A 17,447-nucleotide genomic window follows, 5' to 3' on the forward strand; every position below is an offset into this window, starting at 1 on the left:
ATTGATGGTCCTGCGAGCACATCCAGACAACTGCAGCCAGGTATTGATCCCAAATCAACAGCTTTAGAGTCAAAACTGGAATGATAGGACGACTTCACCGGCACAGTGCATGTGGAAAAGTCTCACTCGGTGGCACTCAGACCAGCATTCACAAGTGGTCAGACATACTTATTTAATATAGTGTAGATGTCTTTAAGAGCCTTTCAGTCTGTGGTCGCATTGAGTAAAAGTGCTGTTGTTTTGTCCCTTCAGATAACTAAAATACAGTGAAATACAAAATAACAATACGTGCTGTTAGAAAAAGGCATTCATTGACAAATATCACTCTTAGTCTTTCCAAGCAATTTATGTTCCTGTGGAGATGAGAGCATTGATTTTTGTGGGCTTTTGAGGCTGGTTTGTACTTTGGGATGTTAGATAAACTATTGTTGTCACAGTAGGAGTTGTATAGCTTTCAATACAGTATCTGTTATGAACTGTCAAACATTACATCAGACAAGTTCGATCTAACTTAAAGCTGGAAAGAATGGAAATTTAAATCTTATAACTTTTAACTTTCAACTTTCAGTAACATAACATAATCTTTATAAACAGATATCTGCATATGAATTCAAAATCTGTTGGCAAGGAACAAGATTTTGGTATGAGAAATGTTCTGGTTTCCATTTGTAGTCTGAATAGTATTGTCCATTCACATTTGAGCTGGCTGTGGTTGCATGCAGGTTGTGTGGAGAGCCAAAGAGGTGGAACTTCAGCTACCCATTAGCTTACCCTTGGGAGTACACAGTATGTATATACTCTATATTAGTATGTGCTTTTTCTTACTTCCAGGCAAAGTTCACAGTTGTTTGAAGTAAAGACATAACTGTTGGTGAGAGAAGAAAGAGTGAGAGAAACAGCTAGTGAGTCACCGTCAGCAAAGGATATGAGAAAAATGTGTATGTTTCAAACTGTGTGGGCTGACAGCTAAATTGTCAGAGGATTTTATAAAATTCCATCTTGTTTTGCTTTTAATTATAAATTCAGCTAAATTATGGGATGTTAAAAGCCTCCATTACATGCTGGAGCCTCATCCCACTCTTTAAAGTACTTGTAAACATAGGTTACCTTCACTGCAGCAAGAATATATTCACAGTGCTAACACAGCAGACCCACAGCTAACCTTTATGTAACTGAGGTAGGAAACAAATTGAAATCGGTTACATAATAAAAAATAAAATAAAATTACAATTGATTCATGGACCGGGTCAGTAGCTATTCACAGGTCCCCTCGCATTAAAAAGCACCTTAATTGCTTTTTTCCTCCCAACATGTTCACACTGTCATGTGACTGAAATAAGATCCACTCACCACGTACAGTATGTCTCTGCAGATCTACATTTTCATGCATGTATGAGTCATATTAAAGATACTATTTTACTCTCTAACTGAGTTTATTTTTGTCTTGTTTTAAAGTTGCTTGAGCATATCACCATCATAACACAAAATCCATGCCATCATACAAATGTGTTCAATGATTAAAAGTGACTCAGATTCAATGAGACGCTCATACATGCTGTTATTTCACAGCAGAAAAAATACCCTAAAAGTCAGTTGTTCAGCAGCTGTCTTGATGTTGCCTAATTGGGGAGTTTAAGCCTTCGATACTGTTGAAAGATGTTCACACTGACAACAGTTAACATTGCCAATCAACTAAAAGCATGTTAATCAACTGAGAGATGAGAGATGAGAGAAAATATATAAAAACTGTAGGTGCAGGTTTTGGTGAGCAGAGGATCCTGACGTTGATGGGCCCATTATGTTGCCTGTTGCTTTTCTTATTCTGTGGATAATAGAGAGGTGAGGTGGGATGGTTTATGTTGGGTGGGCAGGGTTCAGGAAATGAAAACGCAAGCTTTTTTTTTCCATATTAGGTGAGAGCCTTTCAATTCCTGAAAGAACATGTAGGACTCTGGTTGACTCATCACTACAAACAATGAGCAATTGCACTTTGCCAATTTTGGCTCAATGCTGATAAATCAAAGGAACAAGACTGTACAAATGAAGATCTTGCTGGAGAACTCGATGAGAACTCTTCCAGGGATCTAGCAGCAGGATGACAGCAGAGGCTGAGCTTTGTAGAACTTGTTAAAATTATTCAACAGCTAGAATTTGTTCTGATTTTGGTTCATATTAGGATCAATTAAGCAGCTACGGTGCAGCGGTTTGTTCCTGATTGCCGCATTAAAGCTTTGTGAATTTGCCTGGACTGATTTCAACCAGCTGGCCTCTTCTCCACAGCAACGATTGCTAAGGCTCATGGGTACTGTAGTATTAAGAGCCGTTCAACATACCAACTTGATGGGCAAAAAACAAACAAGTTCTCCTGAACAAAGTTGAAATATATGTAACACATAGTCCTGTAGTATTGTTAAGTTATCTTGTGTTATTTAAAGTCATCAGAAGTTAATTGTCAAATATACTGTAGAGCTTGACTGATGTATCGTCTTGTTGATATTATCGGCATTTGAGAGATCATTATAAAGAAATGTGTGAATATCGGACAATTTATCAATATTCTTTTTAAAATTTTTTTTATTCACTAATACCGCTATTGGCATTTGCCCCAACAATCAAGTATCTGTCAGGCTTTAATCGAAATTTACAATCGGAAAAATACTTCTGAGACTTTAGAGGTATCATTTTTTCCACTGACATCCCCAGTGAATGTTTGAATAAAAAGCAGGGCATGCTTTCTCTCTGCTGGAAAGCTGGAATACAAAAAGCTCTGGCCTGTTTTCTGGAGGTTTTCACGTGTCACTCTGAGAAAATGAGGACAGCTTTTTATCACAACTAAACTCCTGGAATGCAATAAATATCATAAATTTATATCCAGCTGTGTGAGAGTATCCAACGGTGGAATTTGAACCTTATTTGTGCTATATCATTTTTGACAGAAAGGTTAGGCAGCTCAGCGGGGCCTATTTTTTTCTGGACAGATGTTGGTATTATGATCAATGGACAAGTGGGAAAGTGAATAAAACAGATACTGCAGCCACTCAAAAAATTGCTATTGCATGAATGTCAGTGGGCATGGAAGTGGACCGTCAGCAGATGATAAAAGTGCATTATTCTACTCTTCTGCTCCCAGAAGTTGTCAAACAATAGCCCTCTTAAGATCCAGTATAAACATACATATACTGTATGTACGGTATACAGTACATAGGTTCTATGATTGTGACAATGGCAAATAGCAAATATAAAGGTCCAGTGTGTACGATTAAGGGGCCAAAATGGAATATGATATTTATAATTATGTATTCATTAGTGTTTAATCACCTGAAACTAAGATTTTTTTTGTTTTTGTGACCTTTGAATAAACTGTTGATACCTACACAGGGAGCAGGTCCTCTTCCAGAGAGTCTGCCATGATGCACTGCCATGTTTCTACTGTAGCACAGAATGGACAAACCAAACACTGGCTCTAGAGAGTTTTTTCTTTAGCGGCTACATAGGGGAGGGTTCGAGTCATATGCTGAATGGGCCATATTGTCTACATAAGGAAAAATTATCCAAATCCACAAATCCTATGATGTAATATTGAGCTTGGATTTTTTTACTTTCTAATTTTCCTGCTGCAACTTGTCAATAATCAAAGAGATGTCGACTTGCTGATTTAACTATGTAACTTCTGAGGCATTAGATAAACCACACATCAGTCCCCCTGCCAATTTTGATAAGTAGTTCATTTATGGCTGTACTGTTAGTAAGTTTTTTGTCTACTGTGCACATGTAGAATCTTGTCCATGTGTTGTCAATGTCTGTTTCAATTGTGCAGTGTTTTGTTCTGATGCTCAGACCCTCTGATCTTGCAGATCTTTCTGCTGCCGTCCAGAAGTTCTCCCAGTCCCTGCAGGAGTTCCAGTTTGAGTGCATAGGTGATGCAGAGACAGATGACGAGGTGAACATCGGTAAGTTCAGTTTGGCCTGGCCCAGGAGGGCACATCGCTCTCTCTTCTTTCTTCTCTGCTCTTCCCAGTTGGTCAGATTTTCACCTCAAACCTTTTCTGACGTTTCTGTTCTCTCAGGAGACTCATCAGCTGCAGTACTTACACATGCCGTAAGGCAAGTGCTCAAATTATGACATTATTGTATTTCAGCAATTTTACACCAGTGAAAGAAGTTAAAAGAAATGGGAGAAGCTTTGTCAGAGTCATCGGGAACTGTTTTCAGACTGAATTAAGCATACTCTGCAAATTCTTGGAATGGGATTTGGCTGTGAGTGTAGATCTTAAAGTTACGATGCATGTATAATTAATGCTATTGATTTGCTTATGATGCTTCCCCTGTATCCTTTCAAGCCTATAAGAGATCAAAGAGACTAATTGTGATCAGTGTCAGAGATTAATGGAGGTGCGAACCTCCTAGCCTCCAACAGGAATATGAAAGCAGCTGTGCAGTGGGCCTCACTGGCTCTAATGGGCAGGACTCCCAGTCTGGCCTCTTCTTTTTTTTCACTGCTCATTATCCCCAGCTTGAGTCCTCCGCTCCGTGGAGCTGGAGACTGCTGAATTACTGTCCATCTGTGAGGGCTAGACTGGATATCGACCTCCTCTACATGAGGCTGTAATGTTCATCTGAATGTGTAATGAATAGTCATTCTTCCCTTTTTTCTCCAAAAGCTGCAACGTCTGTATGATGGGCAGGGGTGCAGGAGACCAATTATGCTTATTGGAAAAATCCACACCCAAATGCAAGCCTCATTAGAATCAAGCGAGCTTTAATTTGAGGCACTGCACACTTTCCCTGGCCTTCAATCGAAAGCGGTGTTGATCACAGATTGAACAATGGATATTTTAGCTGCCCACCTGTTATGTAGCTGGACCTGCTGTGTATTTACAGTGCAAATCACTGACTCAGTGTAAGCCAGCAACTTGGCCGAGCTCAGCTGACAGAGCCACAGGAACCTGTTTGGAAGAATTTAATTTATTGTGAAAGCAAATAAAGGTAAATTCATGTTGGAGGCCTTTAATCGAGATCACTGTGAATGAAACATCAGCACAAATAACATTGAAACTGAAAAAGTCGTTTGACACTTTTCCTTTCATGCCACTCACCTGGAGAGTTTCATTATGTCTCGAACACGTCATAGTTTGTCATGCACTGTGATTGGGTAGTGTTTCTAATGTCACCATAGAGAAAGTAGATTTCAATCCACACGGACTACGACCTGCACTCATCATCTCTGTCCACAGGAACAGCCGGCTGAGAGGACAGTGGCCGGCCACACTGCCTTCATCACGCTGACTGACAACAGACATTTACTGAACCAAAATATTTTTCATGTCAGCTCCACTAGAGGAAATCAACAGTGATAGAATTTAGTGATTCATTGATTTTATTTCCCATTAAAACGCTAATGCGTTTCGGGCGTGTCCTAGTCCATTTTGCTAGTTAAACAGTAGGTAATCCTGGCTCAAAGTGTGGTGCAAAGAGGTGGTATTTAGACTCTGAATTAGTCATGGGTGTGTTTTGGGTGGAACATAAATCAAACCAATCCGAGTGTCGTCTCCCATTCCCTTTAAGAGCCAGATGCACCAGAGCCTGGCACATATTACACAGTGGCACTCGTCTTCACTGAGGCATCACATACATGATCCTCGGCTGCTGGACCTTCTGACCCGCCATTTCACAATTATCTGTCCCATCAACAACTCTGTTTGACTGCATATGAAAAAATACACTGATATTTAACTGAGGAGGAGGAGGAGGAGTGCTGCTGCGTGTCCTTCTGTGTGTGTGCACATCTCAGTCCGTGGATCAGGCGTAGCGGGTCATAAAAAGTATCATCCTGATCAATAACAGGTGGGATGAGAGGGGAGTAATACGTCCTTAATGAGGAAATTATTAATGGCATTACCCGCAGGGACCCTACAGCAGCAGAAACGATATGTGTATCTCTACATTAACACGCACATTTGCGCAGCTGATAACCTTCATTGATTATTTAAAAGTCCTGACTCGTTTCCTCTGGAGAGTGTATAACTACAGCTTTTAGTTTTGCTGTATAAATGTACCACTATATATGTTACAGTGACATGACTGCGTTCATGTAAAAGTGTTTAAAATAACTGAAAGCAGCCTCTCATATCATAAAATCAGAGTGTATAACCGGTTTGAACCCACCTGTGTAGGTGCATCTAATGCGCCCTTTAAATAGCAGGAAACAGACTGCACTTTTGACTTGAGACCAGTTTTCTGTTGGTCTATGACGCTGTTGCTTTCTGCTGCCTCAAGACAGCAATCCACCATCAGTGCGCCTGACCACACCTCATTTTAAGACCAACACGCCGGGGAGCACACAGATGGGCGCACATACATTTGCTTTTTACACAACGTGGGCGCTGGGTGTAAAAATGACAACTGCGTCAATCTGAAACTAGCAATGACACGAGCGTAAGATAGAGCCCATAGAGTGTAAATCATGCAGGGGGTCTGTGGCTGCCATGAAGAAGACTTAAAGGTTTAAGGTTTTGCGGAAGCATACATTGAAAATGACAGGCAACCGTTTATTTTTCTGTCTTGCAAAACTTATCAAAGCTGTAAATTCTCTGCAAGATTTTAAATTCCTTTTATCCCGAACACAATTTCTCGCCCCGGAATTGGGATAATTGTTCTATTTTGTTTGTGAGTTAAAGTGTTCAATATCTTCTGAAAGAGAAATGGTTTCCTCGTACTCGAAGCTGTACTACTGTGTTAATGCACCATCTTGAAGAGAAAGGCCATGATTACTGTTTGAGGAAAAAAATGGAACAGCCAGTTTAAATCAATCTAGTCATCAATGAAACTGAGCTTTCTGACTGACATAGCTAGACCCTTGCGTGAATGCCAGCCACAATCTTGATGCAGTATTGGTATAGTTCACTTTGATGCTCCCAACTTCCCCTCATAACATCATGATCCTGTATGTGCTGCCAGAAGGGTTCACCTGACCTTTCATTGATTTTACTTCATGACTTCCTGCAGTGACATTCACATTCCATGCCAGTTATCTTGGAATCAATGGGGCCAAAAGATTGATGTGGCTATACAAATTTAAATTTTTCAGAAAAGTTACATGCCCTTCTCTCAGAAGGTCAATCCTTTAGTCTCCAGGAGCTGCTCAGAGCCTTCTGGGGTGGAACAAGTCAGACGAGATCTAGAACTAGGTCTAAAATACCACACAGAAGGGCAGAATTTAAACCCATAAAATTGATCGGAAATATTGAAATCTTCTTATTGTATGTAAGAAAAATGTACATGTACAGTAAAGTTCTCCCTGTATTTTCATATAAGCTCATCTTCCTTAATCCTCCATGATTGAGGTAGTAAATTTTATTCTATTAAGTGATTTATTAGGTCTATCACCTTCCCTACATTTACCAGTGAATGATATGCAAGCTGTAACCTCACTTTGACTCCCATTTCCTTTCTTTGGAGTCTAATCTTGTCCCATCAGCGGCTCCAGCTGTGCCCTTTACCCCCTGAGAGGTTTGTGCTGTTGATAAAGGAGCTAGTGGCGTTAATAGGAGGCCAGCCTGCCTGCAGGATCACTGGCACAAAATCATTGCTCCCTGGTCTTTAAAAGCTTTGGTGTGTAAATGGACCAAAGTGTCTAAGATGATGCATGGGTCCCCATGCCAGGCTGTCGCGGCTGATAATGATGTTACTGTTTTGGCAAGCAGAGCAGCTCGACCGCTGTTAAATGGCTGGACACGGGGTGACACAGGGGCTGACCAACAGAGGCCACACTGTATCTGGCCCGCCATTTAATGAAGCTGTGAAGCTATCAAGGCACAATTCTCCGGCAGATAAGATTCGATGTATTGTATGCTGAATTCATCTAGCCCTGCAGAATGTAATCTAAGCCACTGAAGTAAAGCCCAGATGGCGTGAACATATCTCTACCACATCTCCTACATTGTGATGGTATATTGTGAAGCCTAGCAGGGAAAGAAAATAAAGGGAAGCAATCAGTGGGTTCCATTCCAGTGAAGTATTGTTTTTTACCGCTATTCTTGGTTTTAAATTGGACAGCTGCATGATTTTATTAGGTTCTAAAATGTGCTGCACTGAAAGCTCTGATGCTGCAGCGCAGATAAACATTTTAGCACCGTGCTACAGTGCTTGTGGGGTGCCAGGAACATCTGATGTTTAACGACTGATCCACTGTGTTAAAATATCCTTTTTTATCATGTGAATATAACTACGCAGTGGATCACTGTGTACTTGCTGGATGGTGAACATATTGTGCATGAATTATTATACATGTTGATGCATTTATTGACCAAACATACAGTTTTTCACTAGAGTCAAGATTAAGATTCATTCCAATATCGGTATAGGTGCCAATGCTGACTGAATTCACTTATCGCCTATTGGACTGACATCACTAAACCACATACTGATCTAGACTGCATAGTGTGATTGATTGATTGTTAATCTCCCACTGCACTCGTTAAAATACTCTTATTACTTTTGAAATCGAATTTCAGCTTTCCTTGTTTTTTAATTGATTAGATTTTTTAAATTTCATGTCATGCATACAAAGTGCCCAACTCTCATGGGTTTATAAGACAGCAAAAGTACAGCTGCAGAGGTCAATTAATTACACAATTACAGGACTTAAAAAATATATTTTACCTTCTCCTCCAAGCAAAACAAACATATATACAGCAAGGTATTCGTTTAATTTAAAGAGTCATCTGTGCAGATTACGCTAAACAAAAGGCAACAGAAATACACATAAAACACAGAGGGGGTCTGTGGTTACCATTAAGACAAGTTAAAAAACTTGCGCCGAAGCCTTAATTGAAAACAACATGCTACTGTTAAATTCTGTTGAGCAACACTCAACAAAAGTGTTGAGCGAACTTATCAGACCTAATATTTTTAATTTTCATGCATATCCAACACAATTTAACTGAGTTTAAGTGTTCGGTGTCTTCCTAAAGGGAAATGATTTCCTCTATCTCCAGTACAACAGGCAACAAGCAAAATAAAATGTGCTACAAAAAAGGTTCCCTTCCTGAAACACAACTCAAGTTTTTTATAATTATCCAGCCAAAAGAAATCAGCATAAATGAGGACATTTTACTGAAAAGTACATCCTTTATGTTCTCATATGTCCTCATAGACTGGACAGCAAAACAAAAAATGAACCTCATTCTCAGTTTCACCTACCTCACACAACAAATGATGTCTGTCCTCTGGAGCGGCATTACGGTTAATGGTGATGTTCCTGAATGTAACTGAGCACTTAGGGATCTTTGCTTTTTGTTTAAATTATACTTTACACAAGGTTCTACCCTGTAGTAGTTGATAATGCATTGCTGTGCACTTGATTTGTTCAACTTTTTTCAGACCATTAAAATAGTTGCCATAGAGATTTGCTCTCTTGAACCTGTTTGTATGCCAAGCCTATTTAACCTACAGTTCAAGTAAATTGCTCTAGAATACATTTAAACGTAATGCATTTCTGTATCTGTTCTGCTTTTTTAATAAGTGCTGTGCGGTTTTCTACAGCCTCATGTAACCTTACACATAACACCGACAATGACAACAGTAACATAATATTCAAGACAGTAGCCCAGGTATCTGTACTGGTATCTGCAGATATACAGATTCAGGTATCAGAATCTGAAAAAAAAAGTGGATCTGGCATCTGTATATTTTATGTTTGATTTTATCCTTAAATGATATTTCCTTTGTGTTTCAGCCCAGTCATTCAAAGAGTTCTCCCAGCTGTTGAACACTGTTGAAGAAGAAAGGAGACGCTTGGTAAGGCTTCATTTTTTCTTTTTATAGATGATTTTGTAAATGTATAAAACAAAAGAGAGAGAAAGAACACATACCTGCCTGGATTTAACACCCTGTAAGAATAACTTTTTTGACAGAAATTGGTTTGTGCTGTGCGTATTTGTATTAATTTGGACTAGTATGGAGTAGAGACTCTGTGTAAAAAGAATTTAATCTGCAGGTTTCTAGCCTCCCATTTTCTCTCTAAACCTAACAGAGCTGTCGATATGGGGCCCTGGATTGTGACACTTTGTTTGTACACCAATCAGTCTTGTTCAGCTGTGGAAAGACACTGGTGCTCTGTTGAAACACAGTGAGGATGGAAATACCCCAAAACTCCTCATGGTGTAACAAAGACATAGTAGTAGGAACTGAAAGAGAGAAACAGGTTGTGAATATACACCGTACAGAACAAGGATTGCCTTATGCCGTTTTGATTCTGATGCAGTTTGTATTTATTTTCTTGTGCACTTATTTCAGTTCTGAAAAGTTCAAAAAATATATATTTGCATTTCTTCTTGATATCTTGATGATTCACTACACATCTTTATAGAGTAATCACTGTGTGGCTTTGTTTGTGCAGAACAAACTCAGTCTGGCACTGAGGGTTTGTTTTGTAAAAGCAGGCATGTTAGAGGGTGGTACTGAGATTAAGTATTAATGAGTGAATGAAGGAATAAATGAATGATTGGACATCACCCATCCCTCATAGAATTATTCAGACCCAATGACTAACAACAAACCAGACATTTGGGCCACTATCATCTAGCGGCACAATACATCAACATCATCTTAACATGAATATAACATTATCCAAGTGTACACATAGACCTCCCCCAGATTATAGTGATAGATAAAGAGATATCCCACAACAACAACAAAAGAACAGCCAATATACACGGACACCAACACAGCCCCCTAAGCACTACACACAAATCCAAACAAAACAAAAGCTGCCTGCCTCCATTTCTACCAAACACTGTATATTTGATCCAGTTCATAAATCAATAGTCCACAGTCCGTCCCGGAATTCAGAGAGATCATCAGAAAATGCAAAAAACATTAACAAAAAGGTATTCACTTAAAGCTCTCAATACCCAAAGATGTGAGTAAAGTTTATTAAGTATAGCACCTTTCACAGAGCAGAGCAAGTGTAGAAGTGCTTTACAGACGTAAAATCCATAAAAACAGTAAAAAGAAACCAACAATAAAATATAAGCAGCAAAAATCACAAACGCTAGACAGCATGAGGCAGACAAAAGGCAGCTTGAATAAATGAGTCTCAGCTGCTTCTTAAAGGATAACTCCACAGTTTTAGACATTAAAGTGTGTTTACAGGTCTTGGGGGAGTACTACTACATATGTGGAAAAAGTAGTATAAAGCATTTTGTGGCTCCAGAGGAAGCTTCATGCAATCTGATGGATTGTCTCTGGTGAAGTCACTCAGTGGCTAACTTGCATTGTGGGTAATGTAGGCACCAGGTTGAAAAGGAAGAAGAATGTATAGAACAACAAAGGATATATCTCCGGTTCTTCTGTATCGGTTTTGATCATTGAGTCCAATAGTTTTATGGTAGTGCAATACTAGACCAGTGGACTGTATATCAACACCTGGCACTTATGTTACCCACAATGCAATTTAGCCAATGAGACAATTCTTCCAGATTACATGCAGCTTCCACAAAAGGCTTTATACTCCTTTATTTCACATATGCAGTAGTACTCCCCAAGACTTAACAGACTCGAATACATACAATTGGTGGAGTTGCCCTTTAATGGCATCAAAAGAGACTGCAGAATGCAAGCTTACAGGAAGAGTGTCCCACAGTGTCAGAGGCACAGTAACCTTCTGCTTTCGGTCAAGTGCGAGGGACAACCGGTAAGCCCCGGTCACAAGACTGAAGTGACCGACGGACAGAGATGTAAACATGCAGGTGCGTGACCATTCAGGGCTTATATGTGAAAAAAAACAAAGAAGTGGGTGTGACGTGAGTCGTCCTGCTGGACCTGATCAATAGTCTTGCAGCAGTGTTCTGGAGCATTTGTAGACGATCCAGAGACAGGTTAGAAGGGAATTGCAGTTGTCTCGCCAGGATTTTATAGAAGCGAGTGTACACAAGAGGTGCCTCAAGGCAGGAATTACTTTAGTCTACATTCTTCAGCTGTGCATCTGATTTACCAAGTCTGATATGGAAATCAGAGCAGCTGCAGGTTTGCAGTCATAGGTTTTCCATGAAGGAGCAGACTACAAACTTCTTACAGCCACTTTTCTCAGTTTAAAAAAATAACTCTCCAAATGGCGAGCGCAGGTGAGACTTGAGGGATAAACACACACAAGTTCAAAAGTTTCTAAGCATATTAGAATAATGTGATTAAACTACTAAAGCTCTCACACAGTGCACCATTTTTATGTGGATGCACAGATATACTGTACCTCTGCTTGACTCTGCATTGTACAGAGGTATTACAGTGGTAGCTGCTAAAACACAGGCTTGTCCTATAGATGTTAATATATGGCTCAGATTTATGTGACTTAATGTGAACAATTCCCTCCTCTTGACATTCAAAGTGCAGCTAAATTTTATGACGGAAAGAGTTGCCCTTTAAAGTTGTGGGTCACCTCTGTGCAGGCCATGTAGCTTTATGGAATATTGTGTCATCCTAATCAATCTGACAAGCATAAAGGCACCGCTCATAAATTTGCTTCGCCTGTAAAGCGTGTTTTTTTTTTTCCAAAGCTCTGATCCTTGTAAATGATTTAATTGCCGTAGATGATGCATGGCCTGTAACACCCATGTCGGTCTCAACTAGTAATGTCTGGTTAATTTAGCAATGATGCAGAGCTTGAGAATATTTTCTCCAGGAAGGAAATTAGATTTACTTTTAATTCAGTGCATCATTTTATGCAAACTTCATCCTTTTTTGGGATCCCTGATCATAACACCTAAACATGCAAAAATATTAACGCAGTATAGAATGTGCAATGTGCTGCTCCTGGTTGTAAAGGCTGCATTACAGTAAAGTGATGTCATTTTTTGAATTAACCAGACAGTTTTATACTTTTATATGTATATGTACATTACTGATAATCCTTTATCAAAAATCTAATTGTGTTCTTATTTTGTGAAAGTACCAATAGTCATCCCTACAATATTGTCACAATATTGATATTCTGGTATTTGTTAAAAAATATCTGTGTCTATATGATATATGATTTTGTCACCGGGGCAGCATTAGGGACTCCTGGCCTATGATGGAGCCAGAGAAGGGCGTGACAGGATTACATGAATGTGTTGCTATTATGCTGCTGTTAATCTCAGTCGGTGTGAGTTGTGGTCTCCGTCTGAACAAACAAACCATTTACTAACAATTTGTTTGAAAATGTGTTTGTGAGACACATCATTTTCTTGAGTGGTGCTCAAGCTGTTGTGCTGGTAATGCTTATCCAGTTCTTTTTCCATTTCATCTCAATCACAAGGCAGTGCTGTCACTGGTACTGATCCGATTTACAAAGACAGCAAAGGAACGTACATTTCTGTGGCAACTTTTTAGATTTAAACACATTTCTCAGCTTGTCCTGGATGCAGAAACAGGATGTGACACACTCCCCACTAAACACGGTGTGACACAGGGCTGGTTGGCTCTCACTGTCCCTGGTGCCTCAAACTAGCTCTGGCATATGGTTGTGACTTTGTCTTTCTGGTGTAGTGGCGGTCATTTGATGGCTGTCGAGGATGATCAGAGCAGATCTGTGCACACCAAGTTACATCCAAAAAACAGCCTTTTTGTTTTTTAGTGCATATTTTGTGGTCAGAAATCTCGATGGCATAAAGAAGGAACACTGCTTTGAAGCTCGATGTGTTTATGTCATTTGTATGCACAAACACGGAAAGAAGACAAATACATATTAATGCAGGTCTTGGCAGGTTTTTTTTTTTATAAAAGTGTTTAATTTCAAAGGGTTTAAAGACACAAAAACAAATCAAGATGACAAGCAGAGACACAGCTGAGGTGATAACAGAAATTAAATGGTAGCACAGCTTAGTATGACGAAAACTGTAAGACAACAACAGCATGCACGATTGCAAAGTAGTAGAAATAAATAAATAATAAATCAAAGCAGCAATGACTGGTCACAGACACTATAGGATGCAGTGCTTCATTCAGCTGTGATAGATTTAATAAGTAAAAACCTATTCATAGCACACTTGCCCTCCCTCATACTGTACCCCTCTATACTTGCTTGAAAAGCACCGTGTTTGCATCATCTCTTTTCTCTTCACCTAGCGCTCTTCTATCTCATTAGATCACAGGAATATGAGAGAAAAATGCCTCTGATCCCTGCACTTTGAACTGCTGGTTGATTTTAATGTTGGTGAAGCAGGAAGTAAAGCATATTCTCCACTTGCACAGTCTCTTGGGATACAAGTGCCAGCGATGTACCTAATGTCATATGTAAAGGTAGTATTTTCAAAATACCTGTGATATGAAAAATTACTTTCTGATGTAGTTTTCCGTGAAGATGATACCGGGTGGCGTTTTTATTTTGAAGTGAAATAACCTTTTTTTTCATTCACTGCTCCTATAAAGGAACTGCAAACTGCTAATGACTCACCTCACTTGGGGGTGTAAAACTGTGATTGACATTGCTTAATAAGCTCTGTAGCTACTGTGCTCAATTTCAAGCTCATTTAGAGAAACAGGAAGTGTATACCAAGCTCTGTGATTATTAGGCAGGTTGCCAGGTCCCTGACTTACACCAAGCATATTTCTATGTCTCAATTTCCAGGACTGTTCTCATTCACAGTTTTCACAACATTGCCACCTTGGCATAAATTGATCTCCATCATGAATAATTAAAAACGCTCTTTTAATGTAGTCTAGGCCAAATAAACATAGACGCGGTATTAAAATTTGCGGTAATTGCCCTTATTTCACCGTAGTCATTTAAACTTCCATAAAACTGGAGATCAGAAACTCATGCACAGCACCTACGTGAATAATCAATTAATCATTTCAGTAATTTTTCAAGCTAAAATGTCAAACATTTGCTGGTTCCACCTTCTTAAACAAAGGATTTGCTTGGATTTTATAATTTATGATGGTCTTTGGGTTTTGGACCGTTGGTTGGACAAAGGAATCAAATCGAAGACATCACTTCAGGTTCTGGGAAATTGTGATGAACATTTTTCATAATTTTATAGACTAAACAATTAATCGGTTAATTGTGAAAATAATCGGCAGATTTATCAATGATAAAAATAACATCGGTTGCAGCCCTAGAATCAAGGTGAACAGTAGACAGAGTTTGGAAAGTGGAAAACCTTCATCATTTCACAGATTCATAACTGAAAAACAAAGAAAGCAGTTTTCCAGAATACTGTATATGTGGTTCACTACGCTTCAGCTGTCCGAGCTGCTAAGGTAACCAAGTTCTGTGAGCCTCTTTCCATTATATAATTTGTTTCCCAGCCTGCTACTGCTACTGTATGTCATAACTTTGATTGGAATAAGTTGAGAAAATACTGTGATTGGTTTATATTGGAAAGTTTTTAAACATCAAGTGAAGTTGGCTTTAAAATATCAGAAATACAGAGGCTACACATGCCTCCAGATTGAGTCCACATTTTGCTAACACTAAAAGGACCCAGCACATTAATTCATACGATGACATAACTGAGCAAACACTCAGCAGTAACCTTCCTAACTACACCCTGCATACCCTATAATTTTGCGGATATCAAAGAACTAGGATCAGCATCTTGTAAAATCATGTTTAGACATGTTCATGTTTTATAAAGTAAATAATGTCAGATCTGTCTTTCAATCATGAGCTTATTGTTGCACCAACCAAAAATGCAACCTTTTTTAAAGCGCACTGAATAATAGCCCACTCGATGCTGCCAAACAGATCACTTGTATATTGTTCTACAGCTGTTAAATCATTCATGTTTTACTGTATAGCACGATCTTTGGAGATAATATTCTATCCACACAGTGTTCATTAGATTTGTTAAAGATGCAGGGAAGCTCAGCAGAGTCACAACAGAGAGGCGACAAAGTAACTTTTGTGTAGACGGTTGTTTTATTTCTTTCCCCTCTGATATTTATTCTGAAGTGGAAAGAAGAGTTAGTTCTCCAGGTTCGGATTTTTACCTGCTTTGTGTGCTGTTTCTGACAGCTGTATCAGTGAAAGTTATTATTGCATTTCCAAGAACCAGACGGTGTGTCTCATATTGAGGTATAAAGATACAAAATCAAGGATGACAGCATACAGACTACAATGTAGAAATGAGGTATGTGTGATTGTCAGGGGAGACAGGTGCCAAACACACATATTCAGCTGTCAGTCCTTGACTCAAATGTTGTTCAAGTTATGACAAGCCTATTTTGTCAGAACACTTTTCACTGAACACCTCTTATTTTCTTTAAAAAAAAAAGAAAAATCTATTGACTGTCACATGAGAGAGCACCATGTGGAAATTCCTTGAATGTTTTCTTCCGGATCGGTGCTGTCGTAGTGTGGACATCTGGCTGGTGCTGATGACCAGAAGGTTCCATTCTGGTCTTTGTGTAATTTGAAAGCAGTTGGTCTCAGAACTCAATTAGTGCACCTCAAACCAACACATGTTCACCAAATGTACAAAATTCTTCTTAACAAGGGACGCATACTACCCTCAAAACATGAAATATTGTGCATTATACCAGTTGAGACTTGATTCTCTGCTATACTTAAGCCACAATAGCTGCCAGATGGTGTTTCTATTTGTAAGGTTTGTTAGTGCTAATAGATTACGGCAGACAGATGTGGCAGTCATAACCATGTATTGGCAAAAAGAAACTTGTCACACTGAGTGGGTGAAAACTTTCAGTAGCAGATCTTGACATAAAAACCCCATCCCCCCTTATTCCCCTTTCACATCTGGACTGAATCTGTGGACTAAAAATAGAAGGGCACAGACAGATAAGAATCACTAAAACCCAGACATTTCAAAGCAAATGGAAAGGAAACCTGTACGTCTCAAATCGAGCACTCTGTCCTTTGTGGAATGTTAACTAGCATCCTGTATATCAAAGGTGCGTCTGCTGCACAGGATAGACTCCAACCAGTGGCACAATTTCTGCAGGCCTTGTCAAGCTTGACACGTTTTATTGTCTGTTGGCTTGGCAGGTGGCCAGGCCTGAAATCTACTTGCTTGTGCACTTTGTGATTGGCTTACCAACTACCCAAGTGTGTTATTCCATGGGAAGACTTCCCATATACTATCTTTTTACAAAGATTCCTGGTATAATTCCCCTGCTGATAACCCTTTCAGCAGCATAAAAAGAGTGAAAGTGGTTCAAGTTCTGCATGGATTGAGAGGGTTCAGCACTGCTGAGCATGGATGGCATTTAGGAGTGGAAGGGCAGTGCCCCGATGTTGTGGCTGTTGGAGTGATGATCATAACCCCCGGGGAGGAAGCCTTTCATGGCTGCAGTGGAAGACGGATTGTGTTTTCCTGTCGTTGTTGTTGTTTTTTCATTGAAAGCAAACCAAAAAAATCAGGTGTAGCTATCTAAAAAGCTGTAAAGCTGTATTCAAATTAGAAATGTAAATAAATAAAAATACATAAATAAAAAGTAAAAGCATG

General features: G+C 39.3%; 1 protein-coding gene across 3 annotated transcripts in view; it reads left to right on the top strand.

Annotated features, from left to right (window-relative positions):
• The window catches only part of arhgap42b (Rho GTPase activating protein 42b), a 69,651-nt gene that overhangs the window by 14,664 nt on the left and 37,540 nt on the right, over positions 1-17,447 (top strand). For all 3 annotated transcript variants that reach the window (XM_073485383.1, XM_073485390.1, XM_073485396.1), the window contains exons 2-3: positions 3,855-3,950; positions 9,737-9,798. In XM_073485383.1, the coding sequence (XP_073341484.1) occupies positions 3,855-3,950; positions 9,737-9,798 (158 nt within the window). The remainder of the gene's footprint in view (positions 1-3,854; positions 3,951-9,736; positions 9,799-17,447) is intronic.

Source organism: Pagrus major, chromosome 2 (assembly GCF_040436345.1).
Source record: "Pagrus major chromosome 2, Pma_NU_1.0".
In the NCBI taxonomy this organism is placed as follows: Eukaryota; Metazoa; Chordata; class Actinopteri; order Spariformes; family Sparidae; genus Pagrus; species Pagrus major.